Source organism: Ailuropoda melanoleuca, chromosome 5 (assembly GCF_002007445.2).
Source record: "Ailuropoda melanoleuca isolate Jingjing chromosome 5, ASM200744v2, whole genome shotgun sequence".
NCBI lineage: Eukaryota > Metazoa > Chordata > Mammalia > Carnivora > Ursidae > Ailuropoda > Ailuropoda melanoleuca.
Window position 1 is genome coordinate 36,368,061 of NC_048222.1, and position 26,961 is coordinate 36,395,021.

At 33.7% G+C, this 26,961-nt stretch overlaps 1 protein-coding gene across 11 annotated transcripts in view; it reads left to right on the top strand.

Annotated features, from left to right (window-relative positions):
* The window catches only part of MYO9A (myosin IXA), a 307,312-nt gene that overhangs the window by 71,454 nt on the left and 208,897 nt on the right, over positions 1-26,961 (top strand). For 10 of the 11 annotated variants that reach the window (XM_034660724.1, XM_034660725.1, XM_034660722.1 and 7 more), the window contains 6 exons: positions 3,590-3,684; positions 8,693-8,755; positions 15,353-15,452; positions 16,942-16,998; positions 20,142-20,239; positions 24,239-24,365. In XM_034660724.1, coding sequence (XP_034516615.1) covers positions 3,590-3,684; positions 8,693-8,755; positions 15,353-15,452; positions 16,942-16,998; positions 20,142-20,239; positions 24,239-24,365 — 540 coding nt within the window. The remainder of the gene's footprint in view (positions 1-3,589; positions 3,685-8,692; positions 8,756-15,352; positions 15,453-16,941; positions 16,999-20,141; positions 20,240-24,238; positions 24,366-26,961) is intronic. The other variant, XM_034660728.1, reaches the window with a different exon arrangement.

Consider the following 26,961-nt stretch of genomic DNA (forward strand, 5'->3'; position numbering starts at 1 on the left):
TTGAATTACTTCATTTGTATTTTTTGTGAGGCCCATCTGCTGAATGTATTCTTTCAATTTTTGTTTATTTAAATGTCTTAATTTCTCCTTTAATTTTGAAAGATAGTTTTACTGGACACAGAATTCTTGGTTGACAGGCTTTTCTCAGCAATTTGAATATATTTACTCCATTGTCTTTAATTCTTAATGTTTTACTTGGAGAAATTCGGTGTTAGGCTACCTTTATATGGTAGTTGTTGCATCTCTTTCACTGCTTATAAAAACTTTTTTTTTTTTTTTTTTTTTTTAAGACTTTATTTATTTGAGAGAGACAGAGAGAGAACACAAGTGGGGGAAGAGGCAGATGGAGAGGGAGAGGCAGACTCTCTGCTGAGGAGGGATCCCTGCCCAATGCAGGGCTCTGTCCCGGGACCCTGGGACCATATAAGAACTATTCTTTGTCTTTCAGCAATTTGATCATTATTTGTCTGGGTGCAGAGCTTTTTTACTTTTTCATGCTTGGAGTTTGTGAAGGTTGTTGGATCTGTAGATTAGTGTTTTTCATGAAATTTGGCAAGTATTGGGCCTTTCATTGTTGAAATATTCATTTTGTGTTTTCTACTCTATCTGCTTGCTTATGTCTCTACTTGAGCCCCTCCAGTGAATTTTTCATTTTAGTTAGTGTACTTTTCAGTAGTGGAATTTTTATAATTTCTACCCCTTCACTGATATTCTCTGCTGTTAAGGCATCCTTTTCGTATTTTCCTTTAGTTGTTTGAAAGTATTTAAAATAGCTTGTACAAAGTTTTGGCTTTGGAGCTCTAACATCTGGGTTTTGTCAGGGATAGTTTGTTTATTGCTTTTATAAAATTTTCTTGGTCCATACTTTCTTTCGTCTTTGCATGTCTTACAATATTTTGGTGAAAAGTGGGCATTTTTATTAATACAGTGTGGCAGTTCTGGAAATGAGATTTTTCCTTCCTCCCAGGGTTTGCGGTGGTTGTTTTGTTATTGCTGTTTGGTTGTTCTATGCTTCTTTGGAGTATGTGTGTAAAGTCTATTCTTTTTCCTGTGAGGCCTTTACATTCTTTCTTCATTTAGCTTAGTGGTCAGATAATAATTGGACAAGGTTGTTTTTTTTTTTTTTTAAATGCCCTGGAGCAATAAGGCTCCTAGTTTTTTCTGTGAAGTTTTACGTGCTTCTTAGATACTTGTCAACATTTAATCAGGCAATTGTCAAATCTGCCTTACCTTTTACTTCCTATTTTCATAGAACTTAAATATCAACCAGAGATCTCAGCTCTTTACTGAGCATGTGTATATTTCTGGGCATGTGCACAGTCCTGCACAGGCACAACACCTTTTACATTCCCTGGAATATTTCAGATCTTTATTTTTTTTGAGATTTTATTTATTTATTTGAGAGAGAGAGAGAGAGAGTGCAAGCACAAGCCAGAAGGAAAAGAGACTCCTTGCTGAGCAGGGAGCCTGACGCGGGGCTGGATCCCAGGACCCTGGGATCATGACTTGAGCCAAAGGCAGACGCTTAACTGACTGAGCCACCTAAGCATCCCTATTTCAGATCTTTAAATGCCCCTTTTGTAGAAATCATTCATTATGTTTTCCTTTTAAGTTGTTTGGTTTTCTCATTTTTTGCCTCATTCTCCTATTGCTACCTTAGGCAGTTGCAGTGTTTAAACAATTGCCTCTGATTGTTTTTTTTTTTAACAAACATACATGGGTGAAAAGGCTGTCTCTTGTGAGTGAGTTCCAAGTCAGGTCAGGTAAAGATAATCCTTCGAGTAAGGTTTTCCAGGGAAATGCCATATAGCTCAAATTCTGACAGTTACCTGTGGCATGGGGCTTTGGCTATAATCCTGTTTTGATCTTTCAATGGCTACTAGGCTGCCTTTTAAACAGACTGTAATTATAGAGTGTTGCATTTCTCTTCAGCATGGAGCTAGGGAGAAGGAGGTGGTAATTGGGTGAGTTAAAATGCTACAATGCCTGTTTTTCTTACTGAGATTTGGGTGTTTTCCTTGATTAAGTGTTCCCCTACAAAGGATTATTGTAAGCTTTTAGTTAATTTCTAGAGTTGTCAAAAAGTTGATTTGGGTAATTTTTTTTTAGTTTTATTTTTCTAATGAAGAGGAGAGGATTTTTCAGAGATCTTTATCATTTTCTTTGACCTGTTTTAATGATCTTTTCAAGAGATTTAAGTAATAAATACTTTATATATTTACCTTTGTAGTTACCATTTTTGCTGTTCTCCATTCTCTACATTGATCCATATTTGAGTATGATATTTTCCTTCTGCATGAAGGACTTCCTTTAATGTTCCTTTTAGTGTGGGCTGGCTTATGACGAAAATTTTCAGATTTACATATCAGAGATTGTCTTTTTTTGGCCTTAATTTTTGAGTGATTTACCTTTTTTAGGAGATATTTAAATTAAAATTAAGAGAATTAAATTTAAATAGAATTAAAATTTCAGTAAAATTTATGAATTTTAAAACATTAATTTGGGTAACCATCTCTATACTATCCAAATGCAGAAAAGTTCCACTACTTGAAACTCCTTCACACTATTCTTTATTTTCATATCCTCCTTATTTTCTCCCATACTAATTCATGGGAACTACTTGTCTGTTTTCCGTTTTTTTTTTTTTTTCAAAACGTCACAGAAATGGAATCATATGCTAAGTAAAGTTTTGAGACTAGCTTCTCTCATTTAGCATTATGTCTTGGAAATTCATTCAAATTGTTGAATACGTGAGTTCAACTGGGGATTATGCTTTTAAGTTTCTATTTTAAGAAATTTTATTGGGATATATAACTTCAATAAATTTATAGTTCAGTGTTTTTTGATAAATGTATATACTCTTCTATAACCACCATCATACAGTGAAGCCATAGAATATTTTTATTACACCTTGTGCCCCTTTTACACATTTCCCAACTCCACCCCCATTCCCAGACAACTCTTGTCTTCTTCTTGTTACTCTTGTTTTGCCTTTTCTAAAATTTCATAGTACAATATATACTCCTTGAGTTTGGTTTCTTCCACATGTCATAATGTTTTGATATTCATCAGTGTTGATGTATGTACCAGTTTATCTTTATTGCTGGGTAATATTCATTGCATTGTGTATACTTTGGTAACAATTAGGCAGCTTATGTATTTTTAATTCTTTTTAAAGTAGTACTGTAGCTTTGTTTTAAGTTGATGTGATAAAGTAATAAATTACATAGTGAAATTTTATTTCATTTATACTATTCTAAAATTGCAATTATTTTGATGTAATTATTCTGTGTCTAGCTCCTATTTATTTAATTTAACAAGATTTTAAACAATTTAGAAATATATTTAGAAAGTTTGGTGGCTCTTGAATGTAAAAGTTAAATTAATTTTGAGGAGTGTTACTTTTTAAAATTGAGATTTATTTTAACGAAAAGCATAAAGTACTTTCTACTTGGTTTTATTTCAACTATTAGTTGCTTTCTTTTACTTTACCTGAACCATATGAGTCTGAAGTTAAAGAGAATTGCATATTGTCTCTTTGAGCCAACCTAAGCAAGAATGAAATTAATGAGACTATTTATTTTGACAGGCCTTTGGAAATGCAAAGACAGCTCATAATAACAATTCAAGTCGTTTTGGCAAATTTATTCAAGTAAATTACCAAGAAACTGGCACTGTACTTGGGTAAGTAGCAATAGCAGTAGCAGGCTTTGTAGTATGTTTTTATTTTCACCATTGTCTCTTCATAATCCAGATTGTTCATTTGCTCTTTAATGAGAATAGTGACATTGGTGTCTGCATTCGGTTTTCTTCCTCTAAACTTTTTTTTTTGGAAAAGTTGAAGCCTGAGAAAAGTTCAAAGAATAGTGTAACACATACATCTGTAACTTAGATTTGCTAATTGTTAGCAATTTGCTACATTTGCTTTATTTCTCCGTATTATGCATACATCCACTTTTTAAAATTGTTTTTGAGTAAGTTGGGCATATAATTTGACTCCCCGTGGGAATCACAGCCACATTTTCTTACATAATGCTGTTATATTCAAGAAATTTAATTTTGTTACAGTAACATTTCTTATTACAGTCTGTAAATAGAGTACTTCTGGTTGTTACAGCAATATTCTTTCTAATTTTAAAGCATCTAATAGACTTTATTTTTAGAGTAGTTTTAGGGTCACAACAAAATTGAGTAGAAAGTACAGAGAGTTCCCATATACCTCTTCACCCTATCCCTCAGTTTCCCCTATTAATAACATCTTGTATTGTCGTGTTCCATTTGTGTGGTATGTTCTGTGGGCTTTGACAATTGTATAAAGACATGTATTCACCATTACAGTATCATGTGAAATAGTTTTACTGCTCTAAAATCCCCTGTGGTTTGCCTGTTCATCCCTTCTTACCCAATAACCCTTGGCAACCATGTATCTTTTTATAGTACCCCTAGTTTTGCCTTTTCCAGAATGTCCTATAGTTGGAACCATATAGTATATAGTCTTTACAGTTTGGATTCTTTGCCCTAGCACTATGTATTAAAGTTTCCTCCATGCCTTTCATGGCTTGCTTTTAATTGGAATAATATTAAATGTATATATTAATTTGGGGATAATTCACATCTTTGTGCAATTTAGAAATGCTTTAAAATTTTTTGTATTCATATTGAGTTTATTCCTAAGTATCTTATCCAAGTATCTTTTAATGTTTTGTTATTAGAAGTGTGATTTTTCTCTTGCATTATATCTTCTAGTTGTTTGTATATGTGAAATTTATTAATTTTTATATTAAGTTGTATCTTGTTATCTTACTGAATTATTTTATTGTTTGCATTAGTTTTACTATTATTTCTTCTACCCTTTCTTAGTATATCTGCAAAAATATTTTTACCTGCTTTTCTGTTCTTATATCTTTAATTATTTTCTCTCTTCTCTGATTCCAAATAATATTGTTTCAGACCTTTATGTGAATGACTTTACTTTTCTCCACTAAGTAAAATACTGATTTTAGGACATTTTACCACGTTAATGAGTTAGGCATCGATTTAAATTTTCTGAGTCGTTTTTGAGTAACAAAATAATACTGCATTTTATCAAATGCATATTGGGCATCTGTGAAGATTAGCATGATCTTCATTTTGAGAACTGTCAGTATTATCATTATTTTTCTAATACTGAATCATTTTGTGTTCCTGGGAAAATAATCCCACTTGGTCGTACGAAGATACACTCACCCACACATACATATGTACACATATTTATACACGCACATGTAAATTGGTTGTTCTATTTTCTAGTTTTTATGATTTTTGCATCCATATTAGTGAAATTGGTTAGTATTTTTCCTTTTTATGCTATTTTAATTGTGCTTTTTACTTCTGCTTTTAATTTAAAAATTTGACCAAAACTATGTATATCCTACCCCCCCCCAAGAAAAACAAAACAAGAAGGATAAGTCCTTCAGTGGTGAGTTTCATAACTCATTTCCTTTCTGATTTGAAAACCATGGTACTTCTAATAAAAATGGGATGCAGCCAAGTTGTCAAGTTGCACTTTTCTGGTATTTATGGTTGTGACACAAGAGATGTTGATAATAAGTACAGTTGTATATGTTGCTTTGTAATGTACAAAGTATCATTATATATATTCATTGATTCTTAAGACAGTTTCATGAGTTAGGAATGGCAGATGTTTATTTTCCCATTTTATGAATGAAATGCTGGCTCTTATATGTTAAGCGATTATCTGAAAAGATTAAACATTCTCTTATAACAGTGATGACCAAAAATCTTCATCTTGATTAATAAGTCAACACATACATATTGAAAAAAATTTTTTTTCATATTGAAAATTTTTAACTCTTAGCAAATATATATTAAACATTTTCATCTTTCATTTTATCATTCATTAGGCAAACATTTATGAAGTACCAGGCACTGGGCTAAGTGTTGAGGACAAAAAAAATGTACACATGTTCTCTGCCATTAAAATTCTCATAGTCTTTTGGGGAAGATATGTTTGTGTAAGAGGATTGCAGTAAATGAGACAAGTACAGCGATTGAAGCATGTGGCTGGAGAAGTCCACAATAAAAGGTGATTTTTATCTTGGGTCTTGAAAAATTGCTAAGGAGAAAAAGTGGGAAATCACATTATCATTTGAGGAATTGGCATTAGCAGATGAATGGAATCATAACAGAATCTTGGTGTACTTGAGGAGGTAAGTTCAGTGGCTTCAGATTAAGGACATAGTGTTCAGTTGATTTCAGATTGTGAATAAAGCTCTAATGTATTTAATTTATCCTCTTGATTGGGAAGCAGATTTAAAAATTTTATTATAACAAATGTTAAACATACAGTGAAGTAAAGAGAATAGTAGAAGGAATGCCCATTTAGACTCAACATTTATCGCATTTTGCCATATTTGCTTTGTCTTTCTATTTTTCTTTTTCTATGCTGATGCATTAAAAAAAAAGACAATCCCAGGTAGATGTAACATCAGTTTACCCTTGTGTACTTTAGTATGAGTGGCAAGTGAAAGTAGAGGAATAACATGAGTAGATCTTATTTTATGGGTAAATAACTCTTACAGCAGTATAACTCATGGATTGGAGAGGAGGAAGGAGAGATGTCTAGGAGTATGTTGGTATAGTTGAAAGAGGGAGCCTTTGTAGTTGAATAGACCTGGCTTCAAATCAGTTCTGCTGTTTACTAGCTACATGATCCTAATGTCTTTGAGCATCGGTTTCTCCACTTGTGAAATAGACAGTAATATTTGCTATGCAGGGTGGATATAAGAATTTAACATACTATGTGGAATCTAAAACGCAAATGAATAAGCAAAAAGCAGAATTAGACCTATAAATACAGAGAACAAGTTGATGGTTGCCAGAGGGAAGGAAGGTGGTGGAATCGACAAAATGAGTGAAGGGGAGTGTGATACACAGGCTACCAGTTATGTGATAAGTAAGTCATGGGAATAAAAGGTACCATATAAGGAATGTAGTCAATGATATTTTAATCGGGCATGGTGAAGGATGGCAGCTACATTTGTGGTGAGCATAGTATAATGTGTAAACTTGCTAAATCACTATGTTATATACCTGAACACCTTGAAACTAATGCAATGTGTGTCAGCTATGCTCAAAAGAATTTAACATATTAGTTTATGTTCCCTTTCTCCCATTTTAGACAGATAAGAACCTGTTTCAGTAGTTTAGACTAGAGGTGATGATGGTAATTCAGAGGAGGTGATACATTTTAATTACTGGTAGTGGTGATGGTAATGGGTTTGCAAAAATGGCACATTTGAGCTTCATTTTATGAATGAATGGAGCCTGTTGGATAGAGAGTGGGTATAGACTGTAGAATTAGAAGCGGAAGGAAGAGCACAGACAGATGTAGCCAGGAGTGAATGGCATGCTTGAGGGAATAACCTGTATTTAGGAGTAGCTGAAATACTGAGCATGCAATAGGAGGGAACTGATGGGAATAAAAGCTCAAGAGTCAGATTTTGACGCCACAGACGTTTGTGCTATGTTATTTGGATTCAATAGTCTAAAGCTTTTAAATTTCAGACGGTAGGATCCCCTTTTCCTGTGGGAGCTTAACTGATTGCTTCAATTTGGGTGAGAGGTATTGAAGACTTGAAGAGGTACAGTCTAGATAAAGAGAATGACATATCTAGAAATACGATTTATGTTTTAGTTCCTCATTACTTTCAGGATAAATTCCATTCTTCTGGCACATAGTATATTGGTCCTTCTTCAGCTAGTCCTCATCTCATTCTCTCATTCTCTATCTCATTTTCTAGCCGTGTTGAGTAATTATCTTCCCCAAGGTTAAGTACTCTCCTTCTCTATCTCATTCTCTAGCCATGTTGAGTAATTATCTTCCCTGAGGTTAAGTACCCTCCTTCTTTTATGCCTTTGCATAAAGCAGTTTTCCTTGCCTTCTTCTGGTCAGTCTTTCAGATTTCAGAGTCATTTACTCAGTCAGTCACCAGATAGATTTTGTGAATGCTTACTATGTGCTTTGTACTCACCTCTCTGGAAATTGTTCCTTATGTAATTTTTTCCTTCTTGGATTGAATCTTACCTGTCTCCCTTGGTATAGCCATAATATTCTGGTCATTGCTCTATAGTAAATCCTATATAAACTCAGTATGATAGCCCCTTGTTTACATATTTCCTCCACTAGTCTGAAAGCCCCTTGAGAACAGATAGTGTATCATTTATTTCCATATTTGAACAGTGCTTAGCACAGTGCCCAGTCAATGAACAGTTATTGAATAAATCAGTAAATAATAAATGAATAGATTCCAGAATGTGGCAGTAGCATGAATATGTTAAGAAAGTATGTCTTTGAGCCTTATGTAGTCACCTGGCCAAAGTACAATATCTGAAAGAATGTGTAGTGGCATATGATCCTGGAAAGAAAGTAAAGCCTGTGCCATGGGTGGGTCTTGTGTACCATGTTTTGAACTTCTGACTTTATTTTGCTTTATTGAAAGCCAAAAAAAAACCACGACTTATGAGTTTATGAATTTAACACAGATAACACAGCATTTATAACACAGTTGTAATGGTAAGTGTACTAAAATGATCTGGGTGGTATTCTTTATACTTTTGGATCTTGTCTGAAAAAATATTTATCTGTCGTAAGCTTTATTATTTATATCAACCAATTTTATTTTTCTTCTAGTGCCTATGTTGAAAAATATCTACTGGAGAAGTCCAGACTCGTTTATCAAGAGCATAATGAACGGTACATATTTTTATTAGTATAATTAGATCAAGTTAACATTTGTATTATGCAGATTGATTTTTATGAGTAAAAGAAATATTGTGTATTATGATCTTTAATTCAGCTTACACTGTGCATCACTTTCCATATAATTGCTATTTCTGTCATGGGCAGAACATTGTATTTTTTCAGAGGCTGCTAGAAGTTTTTTTAATAAGTGCAAACATACCTTGTTTATTGCACTGCGCAGATTCTGTGTTTTTTTACAAATTGGTTTGTGTTGAATAAGTCTTTTGGCACCATTTTTCCAACAGCCTTTGGTGACTTTGTGTCTGTCTCATATTTTGGTAATTCTTGCAGTATTTCAAACTTTTATATTATTTTTATATTTGTTATGGCGATCTGTGATCTGTGATTACAACTAGCTGAAAGCTCAGATGATGGTTAGCATTTTTTAGCAATACATTGCTTTTAAATTAAGCTATATGTACTTTGTTTTTTAGACATAATGCTATTGCACACTTAAGAGACTACAGTGTAGTGTAGATGTAACTGTTATCCGCACTGGGAAACCAAAAAAATTATTTGCCTCATGTTATTTTGAGATTTGCTTTTATTATAGTGGTCTGGAACTGAACCCATACTATCTCTGAGGTATGCCTGCATATGGAACTGTTACCTTTTCTAAATTTTAGGGAAATTCTCCAAACAGAAAAAAAGTGGTAGCTCAGGTGTTTATCTTAGTGCTTTTCATGAGCACTGTGCCTTGGGCTTTTTCCCATGTCTTAGTATTCTGTTTCTAATTTGAGAAAAAAAATTTTTTTTGTTTTAAAGATTTTATTTATTTATTTGACAGAGAGACAGCCAGTGAGAGAGGGAATACAAGCAGGGGGAGTGGGAGAGGAAGAAGCAGGCTCCTAGCAGAGGAGCCTGATGTGGGGCTTGATCCCAGAACACCGGGATCACGCCCTGAGCCAAAGGCAGACGCTTAAGGACTGCGCCACCCAGGCGCCCCGAGAAAATTTTTAATAAAGCACGTAATTTCATTATATTGTAATGAGGTATACAGGACTTTAGAGATTATATATGTAACTCCTACAGATGAAGAAACCAAATGTTGGGGAAAAAAAAGGAAACCAAATGTCAGAGAGGTAAATGATTTGCTTCATGCTGCAATGAGACTAAAGTTAAGAGCCAGAGTTTGAAGTTAAAGAGACCTACATTCAAATATTGAATATGGCTTTGGCATCTCATTTAACTTTTCTGCTTCTTTGATGTATATTCCCATTTTATAGATAGAAAAGTGTCTCAGAATTGTTTAGAAGAATAAATGAAATAACATTTATAAGTGCTTAGTGTGGTCCTTATAATTATATTCAGTAATTAACAGCTAACATTATCTAATAAATGCCTGCCATGTTAGGACTAGAACTCAAGACTTTCCTGTTCATTTTTGTGGCTAGTCTAGATGAGGAACTCTAAATTAGAGGGTTTTTTTGAAATGAAGGAAGAGAATAACTTCATACAGTTTCGTAGAGTTAACAGATATTGTTATTAGAAGGTTGTTAGTATCTTTTCCTAACACATTTTAATTGAGTGGTAGGGATATAGCATGGTTTCAAAGACTCAACAGGAGGTGAAGATCTGGAACTTAAAAACTGATTCTCTATTATCTTGCTGGATTTTGTTTGTGAATGGATGTATAATATTTATTGATATGTTGCTCTATGTGGGTTGCTAGTGTTTTGTTGAGGATTTTTTGTGTCTGTGTTCATACGGGATATTGCTTTAAGGTGTTACTTATTTTTTTTCTCCTGATGTCTTTGTCTGATCTTGGTATTAGGATAACACTGGTTCATAGAATGAGATGGAAAAGTTTGGGAACAATTCTTTTTTAAATGTTTGGCAGAATTCACTGGAGAAGCCATCTGGTTCTGGGTTTTTATTTGTGGGGAATTTTGGTTCCCCAAACATTTTAGTTATTATAAGTCTCTGTAGATTTTCTGTTTCTTCTTTAGCCAGGTTTGGTAGTTTTTGTCATTCTAGGAATTTTTCTGTTTCATCTTGGTCATCTAATTAGTTGGCAAAAAAAAAAGTTTATAGTATTCCCTTATAACAATTTTTATTTCTGACAGGTTAATGATAAAGTTCCCTCTTTTGTTCCTGAATTTGAGGTCTGTTATCTTTGGGCTGCTATAACAAAATACCTCATTCTGGGTAACTTATAAACAACAGAAATATATTTCTCAGTTCTGGAGGTTGGCAAGTCCGAGATCAAGGTGCCAGCATGGTTGCATTCTGGTCAGAGCTCTTCCTAATTCATAACTCATACCTTCTTGCTTGGTCCTCACATGGTGGAATGGGATAGGGAACTCTGTAGGATCTCTTTCATAAGATTACTAATTCCATTCATGAGGGCTCCACTCATGATCTAATCAACCCCCACCTCCTAATACCATTACCTTTTGGGGTTAGAATTCCAACGTAGGACTTTGTGGGGCACATATTCAGACCATAGCAATCTCTCCCACCTTTTGGGTCAGTTTAGGTAAGAATGTGTTAATTTTGTTCATCTTTTAAAAGGACTAAGTTTTGGTTGATTTTTCCGTATTTGTTTACTGTTCCCTATTTTATTTCTCTTCTCATGCTTATCACTTCTGTTTGCTTTGGGTTTAGTTTGCTCTTTTATTAAATTTTAAAAATTTCTTTAGTTTCTTAAGGTGAATGGTTAGATTTGAGATCCTTCTTCTGTTTTAAAATGGGTTTACAGCTATAAAGACCTGTTGAACACTGTTTCAGTGGTTCCCATATTTTGGCATGTTGTGTTTTGGTTTTTATGTACATCAGTGTATTTTCTAATTTCCTACGTGATTTCTTTTTAGAACGCATTTTTATTTAGGAGTTTGTTTTTGAATTTCCATATTTTTGTGCACTTTGGAAATTGCTGTTATTGATTTCTGATTTCATTGTAAGATCATCAGAGAATATAGTTTGCATGATTTCAGTCCCCTTACATGGAGACTTGTCTTATAGTTTGACTTTTTTAAAAATCTGGAGAATGTTCCATGGGTATTTGAGAAAATATGTATCCTGCTGTTGTTGGATAGAATATTCTATGGATGCCTTTTAGGTGTAGTTGGTTTTTAATATTTTTCAAGTCCTCTTTTTCCTTGTTGATCTTTCCTCTATGATCTTTCTCTATGAGCAGAACGTTCATTATAGAAAGTAGGGTGTTGAAATATCTCAGTACTATTGTTGAATTGTTTTTTTCTTTCTTCAGTTCTTTCAGTTTTTGCTGTATGTATTTTGGGCTCTGTTTTTATATGCATTTACATTTAGAATTGTTATATCTTTCTGAGGAATAGGCCCTTTTGTCATTATAAAATGTCCTTTGCATCTAGCACCAATTTTTGTCTTAAAGTGTATTTTATTTGATGTTAGTATAGACACCTTAGCTTTCTTTTGGTTATTGTTTGCATGGTATTTTTTTGATCTTTTACTTTTGACCTATTTGTATCTTTGAGTCTATAGTGTGTCTATTGTAGATAGCATGTAGTTGGGTTTTTTTTTTTCCTTTTTAATTCATCCTGCCAGTTACTCACCTTTGGACTCATTTATACTTAATGTAATTGCTAAGATAGGATTTATGAATGTTAGTTTGCTATTTGTTTTATGTATTTTTTTATGATGTTTTAGTCCTTCTATTCTATTACTGCCTTGTTTTGTATGTATAGATGTTTTCTGGTATACCATTGGCATTTCTTTTATTACATGTTTCTTGAGTTATTTCCTTAATTGTCGCCCTGGCAATTACAGTTAACATTTTAGCAATCTTGTTTGGATTAATAACAACTTAATTTTGATAATGTACAAATAACTTTGCTCCTATGTAGCTCTGTTCCTTTCCCCTTCTTTTGTACTATTATTGTCATGTAAATTCCATCTTTTTAATAGTAGATCCATCAATACAGATTAGTCATTATTGTTTTTTGCTTCAATCTTTGAAATCTAATAGGAGGGAAAAAAGTTACAGATAAAAAAGTGAGTTTATGCTATCTTTTATATTTAGCCACATAGTTATCTTTCCTAGTGCTGTTTATTATTCCAAGTTTAATTGAAAATTGTCTAGTTTCCTTTCTTTTCAGCTAGAAAAAATCCCTTTAGCTTTTCTTGTAGGGCCCATCTTCTATAAAGTCTCTTAATTTTTGTTTACTGGGATCCTAATTTCTCCTTTATTTTTTTTTTTATTTTAAAGATTTTATTTTATTTATTTTACAGAGATAGAGACAGCCAGTGAGAGAGGGAACACAAACAGGGGGAGTGGGAGAGGAAGAAGCAGGCTCATAGCGGAGCCTGATGTGGGGCTCGATCCCATAATGTCGGGATCACGCCCTGAGCCGAAGGCAGACGCTTAACCGCTGTGCCACCCAGGCGCCCCTCTCCTTTATTTTTGAAGGACAGCTTTGCTGGGTGTATAATTTTTGATTGATAGTTTTTTCCCCCCCTCTCAGTACTTTGAGTATGTTATCCTTCTGCCATGGCTCCTAATGAGAAATCAACTGGTAATCTTTTATTAGGAATCCTTGATGAGGCATATGTTCTCCTGGTGCTTTGAAAATTTGTCTTTGTTTTTCAATAGTTTTGATTTATCTAAGTGTGGATCTCTTTAATAAAGTTTTTCTCCCTTTGAGGGTTTCTTGAATGTGCAGATTGTTTTTTCACTAAATTTGGGGAGTTTTTGGTCATTATTTTTTCAAATATTCTTTTTGCTCCCATCCTCTCCTTTTGGGTTGCTTATTGTGCCACAGATACCTGAAGCCTGTTCAGTTTTCTTCATTTTTCTTTCTCTTCAGACAAGTTTCAAGACCTGTCTTCAGGTTCACTGATGCCTTCTTCTGCTCACTCAGATCTGTTGTTGAGTGCCTCTAGGTAGTTTTTCATTTTAGTTACTGTATTTTTCAACTTTCTAATTCCTTTTTGATTGTTTTTAGTGAGTTCTGTATGTTTATTGATAATCTCTGTTTGATGAGACATCATTCTCATACTTCAGTTGTTTAAACATGGTTTCCTTTAGTTCTTTGAACATATTTAAAACAGTTAATTAAAAATCGTGTGTACTAAGTAATGCCTGGGCTTCCTCAAGGATGGTTACTATTGTGTTTTTTCCTTTGTATGTACTATACTTTGTTTCTTTAATGCCTCATAAATTTTTGTTGAAAATTGGACATTTTAAATAATAATTGGACATTTAAAATAATCATGTGGCAGCTCTGGAAATGAGATTCTTCCTTTCCCAGGGTTTGTGTGTTTTTTTTTGTTTGTTTCTGTTGTATCATGACTTTCTTTAACTAATTTTGTTAAGTCTGTGTTCTGTTTCAAGTGTGGCCATTCACGTATCTGCTTGGTTAGCTTAGTTGTCAGATAATGATTGAACAGAGATTTGCTTAAATGCTTGGAAAGAGTGAATCTCCTAGTCGTTGCCTCAGGGCTTTCTGTGTGTATTGGGCCATACCTTTAACACTCAGGTAGGCATTTTATAATTCTGCTTTCACTTTAACTTCCTGCTTATACATACCTTCAAGGTCAGCCAGAGGTGAGAGTTTAGTACCTTCTCTGGTCTTTGCTGAGAAGGCTTGAAGCCTTGGGCATGTGCACAGCCTTGTTTCTTCTTTTTTTTTTTTTAATGATTTTTTATTATATTATGTTAGTCACCATACAGTACATCCCTGGTTTCTGATGTAAAGTTTGATGATTCATTAGTTGCGTGTAACACCCAGTGTGCACAGCCTTATGCATGCGCATGGCCTTCTAGATTCCCAGGCATATATTGAAGCTTTTAAAACCCTGTGTGGAGATCACATTTCCCTCTAAATTTTTTGGTTAGCCTATTGTTTGCCCTAACATTTATCCATTGTTTCATGTAGCTGACATGTTAAAAAATTGCCTATAATTTTCTACACCTGCACCTGGGGAAAAGGTTTTCACGCTGGGCTAACTCTGAGTCAGGTCAATAAAGACAGTTTTGAATGTGGAGTCTTCCAGGGAACCACCAGATAGTTCAAGTAATGATATTTCTTAGGGAATGAGGTTCTGAAGAACTCCAACACTCTTTTGCCCTCTTGTGATGGCTGCCAGGCTTCTGGTGTCCATCGTGATTATAACCTCTTGGTTTTGAAGGCTATCCTGGATCTGGTGAACAGGAGATGGAATAGGGCAAGTTAAAAGGCTACAAAAGTTGCTTTTTTTTTTTTTTTTTTTACTGGGATTGAGCTATTTTTCTAATGTTAACACTCCTTGGATTGCTATAAGCTTTTGGTTTATTTTTAGAGTTCTGAAAAACTTTATTTGACAAATTTGCCAGTTTTCTAATTGGTTTTATGGAAGAGAGAATTTTCAGAGGTCTTAACCTTTGCCTTATAGCTGCCTTCACCCCTCTCTTTTGAATTTAGCATCCAAATCATTTTATTTTATAGTACCTGAAATATTGAATTTACCACTTTTGTATTAAAAAATGAAACAAAGTTGAAACATTTTACTAGTTAATGTTTGCTGTTTCTTCTGTTAAATGGTAACCATAGATCATGTTCATTATAAAGCCATACTCTTTGTTTCCAACAGGAACTATCATGTATTTTATTACCTCCTGGCAGGAGCAAGTGAAGAAGAAAGATTAGCATTCCATCTTAAACAACCAGAAGAGTATCATTATCTCAATCAGGTGAGAGTTCATGAAATATATTTTGAAATGTAGGGCATTATTAAATTTTACTTCTTGAGAAAAGTTTTTTCCTAATACTTTGTTCCCAACCCTAGTAATAGATATTAACTAGCATTTTCATATGTGCAATCTAAAAATTTATGTGACGTACTTCTCAAATTCGAAAATCATTATTACTCATACGACTTGGAAGAGGTTAGTATAGTGTGTCCTTTGCTTTTTGTGAGACTCTTAAAGAGAATAATAAACTGTTTATATATGTCCCTACATGTTAGAAAAATGGATTGGTCTTTTCAACGTGATTTACCTTTTAAAGAAAAGAGCATGTTCAGTGTTACTAATAATTAATGTTTGCCCTTTGCATGGGACTACTTGAAACCTTTTTTGAATGTTTTGAAGTCTAATACATATACCTCTTTGCATGATATTATGATACTAACTTAGAATATGATTATTTTTATAATTTAGCAAATGATGATCCTATTCAATATGAAATTCATCAAAAGGATGGAATTGAATCTTTCCGTGAAACTCAAAATTCACTCCTAACTTTCTATAATAAGGAGTAATTTCTTGCAGCTTTTCATTATAGTGGTTTCTCCAATTTTACTATTTCTCATATTAATAAAAATTCTAGAATTGATATTAATGGAATTGGTATGGCAGTAGATCACTTAAATAACAGATTGTCTTTTCTTGGTTTTTTGATTGTTTGAGGTGAGATGTAATATCCATGGAAATAAACGCCTTTATGGTAATTTAAAAAATCCTTATGAAGGTTTAGTGAGGAAATTGACATTTTGATGATGGTTCAAAGGTTATAGTATATATTTAAAGTTATGAAAGTAACATCCTAGACTTTTCCCAAAATATACAGGATGTTATGTAACTGATATTTCTTAATTTTGAGACTGTGTATTTATATAAACTAATAAAACTTTGTATTAATATATCAATTTCAAAATTATTTAAAATATCACTTCTTGATATAATACTAGACATTTGTACTATAAAAAATTAAGTAGATTTAAAAAAATAATTGATTTAGCTTCTGAGCTTTTTCTTTTCCCTGTTAAACTCTTTGCAGATATTTGGGTGATTAAATACTTCATTTTTAAAAACTAATAATTGCTCATAAATGAGCTGATAGTCCCGAGCTTATTACTCTTCTTTCAGATATTTTTTTGTTATCAGTGGCCACATCATACATATTCTTGTCATAAAGTGGTCAGTATTCATAGAATATGAGACTGAGCAGTTAATACAAATCTCAGAGTCACTGTAAAACAGCAAGTATGGATTGGTTGTAATAATATATGATCTCCCAGAATCTGAATATTTACCTAGTTGTTTCTTGTTTTATGCTGCTATACAAAGTAACTTTCTTTGGGTAGCAGCAGTGCTAACTGAATACTACCATCTAAGTAAGAGATGATTAGAGAAGAGTGATAACCCTTACTTCTACCTAACTAATCTGCCTTACTTTCAGATAACAAAGAAACCCCTCAGACAGAGCTGGGATGATTATTGCTATGATTCTGAGCCGGTCAGTACAAGTACCTAAATATTCTGTCTGTTAAAGGACCTTCACTCACCTTGCTCATTTGCACCTATCTCATGACTTAGAAAGAAAATCAGCTGAAATACAAAGGATCTAGGAAAGAAGAAAAATTAATGTTTAATTTCTTTGAATTGATATATTTGTATGTGTATGGTTTGTGGATTTAAAACCAGCCAATTTTTTAAAAATTTATTTTGTTGCTTATGTTTAGTTTATATTTATTTTGACAATAAATTAATTGCATTCCTGACTTAAGCATTGTTATGGATTCTTTTGAGCTACAGGTTGTTTTCTTGAGGTGTTTTTTTTTTTCATTTTTTTTTTTTTTAGTGATTTCATTACTCACATGTTATGAGTAGTATGTATTGTTTGTCTTAAAAAGGTATAACTTTCCTGTTTTATGTGTCAGTTAACAGTCTTTTCACATGATGAATGCATGTACATTTTTCTTTGAAATTTTTTTAGTGGCAAGAGAGGCTGTAATCTTTATATAATTTTCTAAAAATTAAGAATTGAAATTCCTATAAATAAGATTATTTTATGTTTTTAATTGAGTGATTTAAGGGCATATATGATGTAATATAAAATGAATAGGTAAATTTAGCTTTATTTTTATATTTTATAAGGACAAGGTTGGTAATCAAAAAAGGACATAAAAAATCTTTTTCGTTCCCTTTGTAGTGAGGTCAGATGTAAAGGCTGAAAACATGCACTCATCTATATCTATTAATTAACTAATGAACTAATTTATTAATTATTCCTTCTGGAAACATAACATATCTTGGTTCTTGCTTTAAATAACTATGATTTAATTTTCACTGTGTGTGATTACATACTCCACTAATTACAAAACTAGACTGTTTCGGAGTTGAGAAGGATCGGGAATTTTTCCCTTCATACAAAGTTTAATTGCATTACCTTTTAATAATATATCAAGTAATTTATGGTTTCAGAGTTAACATTTTGGAATATTTTAGACATTTAAATTTATAGATTCTGATACATTTTAGTAGAAAAAATTTACACTGTTTGCCACTCTTGAGAAGCTTCCATCCTTTACCCCAACCTCAAGTGACTGAGTCTCATTGGGAAGTAGGTAGGAGACTGGTAATACTCATATGGCAAATGTAAGACTTGATGGTCTGTACAGAGCTTATTGTGACATTATGAACGGATCTGCTGTTATTTAGACAGTCTAAGTCATGCTCCAGAATTTGGGCTCTGAAGCAGACAGACCTGACTTGAATACTGGCTTATCTACTTAACTAGTTTTGAGAACCTGAGCAGGTCACGTAATTCTTTTGTTTCCACCATCTATTTAATGGGATAAAAATGGTCTTTAACTTTTGTGAGAATTAAACTAGACAATGCATCTAAACAGCTTGTTAGAGTGTTTAGTATTTAGTAAGTATACAGTACATGTTCCCAGAGCTGCTGCCGCCATCGAAATCACCATTGTCCATCTTTTCCTTATAGAGTTTTGTACCCATACTCCTCTACTCCCTTTGTATCTTTCATCACTAGCCTCTCATTTATTGTGTTTTCAATCTATTATTGTTTGAACTCTGAGTAATTTCTGTTGCTTTTTCTCACAAGTTAATTAATGAAAGCAAGCAGTCAATCTGAGGACCTTTTGGTTTGGTTTTTCCTCTTAGCTCCTCAGAGTTGATTTGGGGGCAAACTAAACTTTGTTTCCCTCTGAGTTATGAGAATTTATGTGACTTAGCATTATAAGAAGAGAGGATTGTTAGGTACTGTTCTGTAATTTTCCTATATTATCATACATGTAATGGAATTATATGGTGAGAAAATTGCTTTTAACAAGGGACCTCTTGTTGCCTATCGTATATTGATTTAATTCCTGTTAAGGGTTATCCTATTAAATAAATAAGCTCAAGCAACTGGTGTTGCCTGGGAGAGTGCAGAGGATTTAGAACTGGATAGATTTTCGTTTGGCCACCCCTGTCGTTTAGGTGAATTATTTAACCTCTGAGCCTGTTTTCTTTCCTATTTAATGTATATATAATTATATACATAATTATCTCCTTGTGTTTATATCTAATTTTAAACTTTATATCTATATTATTCATTAACTCGTTCCTACAGGGTCAAAATGCAGGTTTACATGCTAGATACTTGATAGTTTAAAAAAATAAATGAGTACTTTCTCAAAAAGGAATGTTTCATTTAATTCAGGACTTATTCAATAATTCAGTGATTGTATATTTACTTTAGTAATTACCTGCTCTCTTCTTGGCACTGATTTGATGCTGGAGATCAGCAGTGATTAAAACAGATAACAGTTAATGAATTTATTGAGTACTTGATTCAACATTCCACAGTAAGATAGACATTAAAAAAGTAAATACATGTGAAGAAGTTTTTGAAAATGTAGCTGTAAGGGACTGTGAGAACATATATTAAAGGGCTTTAAAAACTTACTTGTCATTTTAAAGATAATGTACATGTTTGACTTCTTTGGGAGCTGAAGTGCAAGGGTTACTCTAAAAATAGTATTTTTTAAATTTGGTACTTCACAGCTATCTTTACTAACTAATGTGTGTTTTTTGCAGATTTTTTATTTTCACATATACTTTCTTTTGCTGTTTGATAATTATGTTTTTATGATTTCATTAACTATTTTATTATATCTAGTATTGATATAAACATCTTTATATTATAAAAATTATGCTCCATTTCTCAACTAAATTACTGCCTCTTCTAAAATTTATTTTTGTGTCTCAGGATCTAGTTCAGTGCCTTGCATAAGGGTAGGCATTTATTAAATATTTGTTGAATGAATAACATTTGTTTGTGGAATTGAGCTCTCTTAAATGCTTTGGATCTTCAGAACTCTTCAGCACCACTCAAAATCAAACTTAGTATCAGAACATTTTATAATATTGTTAGCTCTCCTTGCCTTGGTGATTGTGAAAGGGAGAAAAAAAGGTAACTTACTGGGATTTTGGTAGTTATGTGTTCAGTTTGCATACCTGTAATAAGAATTCTCTAAATATTTCACCAGCTCTAATTTTTATTTACTTACCTAGAATTACTTTATTTCTGAGTGGCTTACCTTACTTTTCAATAGATAATCTTGATTTCTTCCCCATTTCTTAAATAAGCAGGATTGCTTCTCGGTGGAGGGGGAAGATTTGAGGCATGATTTTGAACGCTTACAACTGGCCATGGAAATGGTAGGCTTTCTTCCCAAGACACGAAGACAGTGAGTTTATTTGTTTTATTATTATACCCTTGGTAGAAAACAAATCACAATGTGTGTTTCACAAGTTCGTTTTCCTTGGTCCTTTGAGAGAATTTTCTAACAGATATTCCTGATCTAGTGCCTCCTTGTTAAGCATTGTTTTGAAAATTTATTTTTCTAGAAGACGTGCTTTGAATTGCTTTTTTATTATAAATTCTTTGAGAATCTCATGAAAGTTGGAGCTCTTCTTCCTGTAAACTGTCCATAAATATTTGCCTACAGTTGGAGGAGTTCATGGTGCTCCTGAAGCCTGACCTTATTTAGAAACTTGCTTTATAACACTATTTTTATAGCTTCTTATTTTCTGTATCATTGATCTCTAATCTTATTAAGGCATGCATTACCTATCAGCAAAACATAATTTTCCCCGTATTTCCTGTATAAATTTGTGTCTGTACTATTGTACTAAATGTATTTTGTTTATTATAAACAAAATAGAAATGTAAAAAGGTTGAGATAAAGATGAAGTAAATTGTGTTTAAAATGAAACAAACTATTTAAAATTAAAGACACAAATAACCTTGACTCGCACCAGAAAAAAAAAAGTAACAGAACTATTTTTTTGGAAAGGGAATTAGTTATGTCAGATCTGATTATATTGTCAACTTTTAATGTCATACTAAAAGTAGAAGAATAACAGCTCTGGTGTTTTCTTGTTTGCTTGTGATTACTATGAATCTTGAGTTAGCAGATTATTTGTCAAAATCTTTTTTTGAAAGATAAATTAAGGGATGCTTGGGTGACTCAGTTGGTTAAGCAGCTGCCTTCGGCTCAGGTCATGATCCCAGGGTCCTGGGGTTGAGTCCCACATTGGGCTCCTTGCTCATTGGGGAGCCTGCTTCACCCTGCTTCTGGCTCTCTCTCTCTGACCAATAAATAAAATCTTAAAAAAAAAAAAAAGAAAGATAAATTAAAACCAGATGTAAATATGCAAGCCCATTTAATTGATTACATAAACTGCAATTCACTGAAAGTTACTAAGTAAATGAGAGTAACCCTATAGTTTCCTCCATGCTATATTACTTATATTCTCTCTTCGACATACTTCCTTTACTTCATGTGACACCTGACTTATTGACATACATGGATCAAAGTGTCAATCTATATATTAAATGATAGTGAAACATAATTTCATTTTTTTGGATAACATAAGTTGGAAATAAAATATGTACCTCTCATACATCAAGAGGTTTATGTGTCTTTTATACTTTCTGATATCACTGTATCCCATATTGGAAACCACTGGAAAATATATGTAATATATTTAGTAGCCTGGCCTGTAATTTGACCTTTCGTTATCTTTTAGATATTATCGTCAGATATTCCTTAACAGAAGTTTTGCATTTTAAGTAGACTGATAGTATCCTCTAAAACATTATATAGTATTCTGAATGTTCAGTATTCTCCCCATTCCTTGAAGGACCCATCTTTATCTCTTTTTTACTCATTGAAATACTTCCAGTTTTTTTTAAATAACATACCATATGTACTGCTATTACCCTCTCCTTTGACCATGATTGTGCTAATAAATGACAACATTCTTTTCGACTGCACTCAGATCTAACCCAGAATTCCTCTTTTTTTTTTTTTTTTAAGATTTTATTTATTTATTCGATAGAGATAGAGACAGCCAGCGAGAGAGGGAACACAAGCAGGGGTAGTGGGAGAGGAAGAAGCAGGCTCACAGCAGAGGAGCCTGATGTGGGGCTCGATCCCAGAACGCTGGGATCACGCCCTGAGCATGAAGGCGGACGCTTAACCTCTGTGCCACCCAGGCGCCCCCAGAATTCCTCTTAACACAACCTTGCAGGCATCCTAAAATTTGATATGTGAATGGAAACCTGTTTGCTTTAGAGTACTGTTCATGTCCTCCCTTTTTAATTTTTTAAGCTTATGTATTTATTTAAGTAATTTCTACACCTAACATGGCTCTTGAACTCATGACGCCGAAATCCAGAGTCGCACACACTTCCTACTGAGCCAGCCATGCGCCCCATGTCCTACCTTTTTTTTTCACATCCTACCTTTTTGATGAAAATTTTTTTTTAAAGATTTTATTTATTTATTTGACAGAGATAGAGACAGCCAGCGAGAGAGGGAACACAAGCAGGGGGAGTGGGAGAGGAAGAAGCAGGCTCCTAGCAGAGGAGCCGGATGTGGGGCTCCATCCCATAATGCCGGCATCATGCCCTGAGCCGAAGGCAGACGCTTAACCGCTGTGCCACCCAGGCGCCCCTGATGAAATTTTCTTAACAGCGTATTGTTTCTACTTTTAGTATTTTAAGATACCCTGCCTTGTAGTGTAGGTTTTTTTTTTTTATCTCCTAATGCAAGATTTTAAGCTTTTTGAGAAGAGGGATTTTTTTATTCATATTTTTAAATCTTTTTTTATTGAGTTATTACAGTATATTAGATTGTTTATATAACATTTATTGTTGGAGACTATGTATCACATGTTTGTGTGTGAGGAAACATTAATGTATTGACTGTTGAACCCCAGATTCTGAAACGATATAATTAACAACCATATAAACTCCTACTAAAAATAGTTTTTAATAAATGGCCCATGAATTTGTGTTTTTATATCTTTTGGCTTCCATTAGTCTTTATAATGATTCATTTGATACTGAGTTTCCTCTCTAATTTACCCAGAGTACTTTTATGAGTTATTCCTTTATAATTGACTTGTATTTTGTTTGAATCATGTTAATGATTTTAAATTATTTGAAAAATTAGATCTATCCATTAGATGTCGATTCAGGCCCTTTGAAAGTGTGGCTGTGTTTGGTTCCTAAAGCAGTGTCTTTATTTTATTTAGAATACTTTCTAATTTTCAGAAAATACATAGTTAAAATTTTGTAAGTAGAACAGGTTCATCATAAGGAAATAATTGGACAAGACAGAGATATGTATATGTATATGTATATGTATATGTATATGTATATGTATGGGTTTCCAGGAAGGGCTTTTAGATGGAATGTTCAGCTGTGTTAAATGCCTTTGAGAGGTCAGGTAAGTTAGGATATAATATATTTTCGTTAGTTATGTGGTGGTCCTTGGCAACGTCTCTCAGATATTTTAATGGGTCAGATGTCAGGATATGATAGAAATAGGGAATGACAAAGGGAAGAAAAGGAGTATAAGTTAATAATTTAATAAGCTTGTTTGTGAAGTTAAGAAATGTGGGATCTAGGATGGGTTGTTTAAAGTAAGAGAAAAGTGAAGTTGATATTATTTTGATAGAAGTTCTTGTAGATTCAGGTGAGAGATAGGAAATAGGTATAATGAGGTTCCTGAGTAGACTGGAGTTCACAGGATATAGAGCACAAGTAGAGGTTTAGTTTCATTGGGGGAAGATCATCTCTTCCTCTAAGACAGAAGGGAAGAGTGGAAGGGAGGGTCCAGTTGTAGATGTTTTACAGATGGGGCCTGATATTCGGTAATACACCCCAATGGCCTCATACTGTTTATTTTAAAAGCATTTATCAAGGGCACCATAGTATGATGTAGGAAAACCGTTTCTTAAATATAGTCATAAAAAATCACCCAGGCTACTTGGTTAAGAAAATGCAGATTCCGAGGCCTTGGCTTTAAAGATTCTGATTCAGTAGATTGGAAATAGACAATGTAGGGAAAGGGCGTTCCAGGCAGGATGAAAAGCATTTAGAAAGTTATGGACTTTGAAACACTATACAGATTCAGACAATAGCAAATCCTCTTCAGACAACTATGTCCAGTGGCACAGTACTGAAAGTAAGGTTATGTAAAGCACTTTGCACAGTCCCTGACATAGTACACGTAAATTTTAGTTATTATAGTTATTATAACTGTATTTTTTATTTTTATGAAGACTAAATACATCATTTTGTACTGGTTAATTTGCTTGATTAGAATTTTGCAATGAGATAAGTTTGGAGATTGCACATAAGCAAGCTATAATTTATGGTTTTATTTTCACAGGATTTTCTCTCTTCTCTCAGCAATACTACATTTGGGTAATATCTGTTATAAAAAGAAGACATATCGGGATGACTCCATAGATATCTGTAATCCTGAAGTTCTGCCTATTGTCTCAGAATTATTAGAAGTGAGTGATTGTATTTCAGTTGTCATTTCTCAAATACTGGGTAACTTCTCACTTTTAATTTCGTGTAATTATTTGGTTAGGTGTAAATGGATTAATGCTTTTTATTAATAGTGTTTCTCCAAAAGATGGAATTTTTGCTGTTGATTTTGCCAGAACCTTTGGAAGGCTTGGGTTTTCTTGCCTGCCTCCCTTTGGCCTCGATATCCATAATCCCTCAATTTGCTGGGTAAGATGAGTATTTTACTCTAGACTATATCATATTCGAAGCTATTAGTAGTTTGAGATTTCTTCTCATACTAAGAATTTGATTAGATTATTTATCTGAAGATGGGGTGTCTGGATGAGTGGAGAGAAAAGGGTACTAACTTTTTTCCTTCATGTCTAAATAAGAGCCAGAGCCTACCATGCTTCTTCCTATAATCAAGGTCTGTATTACCTCTTTCTTTCTTTCTAGAGTGATGATTTCTCATGTTTTCCCAGCTTCTCATCTTGCCGGTTTTATCTCCAAAGGGGCATCATTTTTACTAGTTCTTCTCCTCTGACAGAGCAAGGAAATATATATGTGTTTACTAACCTGTGTGTATTCACATACTACAAGTGTTTTATTTATGTATTTATTTATGTATTTATTTGATTGATTTTTATTATTATTGTATAATGTATTATTTGTTTCAGGGAAACAGGTCTGTGATTCATCAGTCTTACACAATACACAGTGCTCCCTGTAACACATACTTTCCCAGTGTCCATTACCCAGCCACCGCATCCCTTCCACCCCCCTCTCCACTCCAGCAACCCTCAGTTTGTTCCTGAGATTAAGAGTCTCTGATGGTTACAAATATTTTTATATATCCATCTATAGCTATATAAAGATACACGAGGTCCTACTGATGTTCCTAACTAATACATTATCACTTGTATCATTCTAGCCTTCTCTCCTTATCTATAAACTCCCATTTTTTTTTTAAAGATTTATTTATTTATTTATTCGACAGAGATAGAGACAGCCAGCGAGAGAGGGAACACAAGCAGGGGAGTGGGAGAGGAAGAAGCAGGCTTAGTGTGGAAGAGCCTGATGTGGGGCTCGATCCCACAACGCTGGGATCACGCCCTGAGCCGAAGGCAGACGCTTAACCGATGTGCCACCCAGGCGCCCCTATAAACTCCCATTTTAACAGTGAGGAAGCTATCTTCTACCTTCTGCTGTTCATTTACTTAATTATTCAATTTTAGTATTTAGTCGATCCTTGAACAATGCAGGGGCTAGGAGTACCAACCCCCCTGGGCAGTCAAAAATCTGTGTATAATGTGTGACTCCCCCAAAATGTAATAGCCTACTGTTGACCAGCAGCCTTACTGATAACATAAACAGTTGATTAAAACATATTTTATATGTTAGATACATTATATACTGAATCCTTACAATAAATTAAGCTAGGAAAAGATAATGTTAAGAAAAGCATAAGGAAGAGAAAATACAGTTACAGTACTGTATTGAAAAAAACCCCACAGGTAAGTGGACCTGTGTAGTTAAAACCCGTGTTGTTCAAGGATTAACTGTATATGGGAATGTACATGTATTTATGTATGTGTGCACTGCTATGGGAAATGACTTTATCAACTAGGGTATAGAGAGAGTATAGTGTTCCTTTTGTCTTTAGTTTTTCAGACCCGATTAATTTCCAAAATTACTTGGGTTAGCAACTTTTCCTCCCACTCCCTTCATTGAGGTTGTTTCATATATTTGTCAGGCAGTTAGATTCTCTTGTTATGGTCTGAATTCCTTCCTAGAATCCTTCAATGTCTGAAATAATTTTCTAAAAGATTTGTTCTTTGTGCTATATGGGTTATGACAAATGCATAATGTCATATTCCTCCACTACAGTACTGTGTAGAACAGTTTCACTCCTAAAAAACCCCTGTGCTTCACCTATTCAATCCCTGTCCTCAAACCGTTGGCAACCACTGATCTTTTACTACCTCTGTAGATTTGCTTTTTTCAGAATGTAGCATAATTGAAATTATATAGTATACAGCCTTTTTTCTTTCTTTTTTTTCTTTTTTTAAGATTTTATTTATTTGACAGAGAGAGTGAGACAGCCAGCAGGAGAGGGAACACAAGCAGGAGGAGTGGGACAGGAAGAAGCAGGCTCTCTACTCCGCTGCGGGGGTTTGGTGCAGGGCTCGATCCCAGGACCCTGAGAACATGACCTGAGCTGGAGGCAGACTCTTAACGACTGAGCCACTCAGGTGCCCCAGTATACAGCCTTTTCTCAGACTGACTTTTTCACTTAGCGATATGCATTTAAGATTCATTCATGTCTTTTTGTGGCTTGATAGCTCGTTTCTCTTTATTGCTGTACAATATGTACATTGTATGGATGTACCATAGTTCGTTTATTCATTCACCTATTGAAAGACATCTTGGTTGTTGCCATTTTTTTGCAGTTATGAGTAGTCTGCCTTTTTTCTGTTAAAATATTACTCATCTTTCAAATCTTGGTTCATTGCCTCTTTAATAGGGTTTAACCTTATTAAATGTTCTAAACTGACTCCATCAGGGTAGAACATTTGTGTCTACTTAGCATAATTTAAT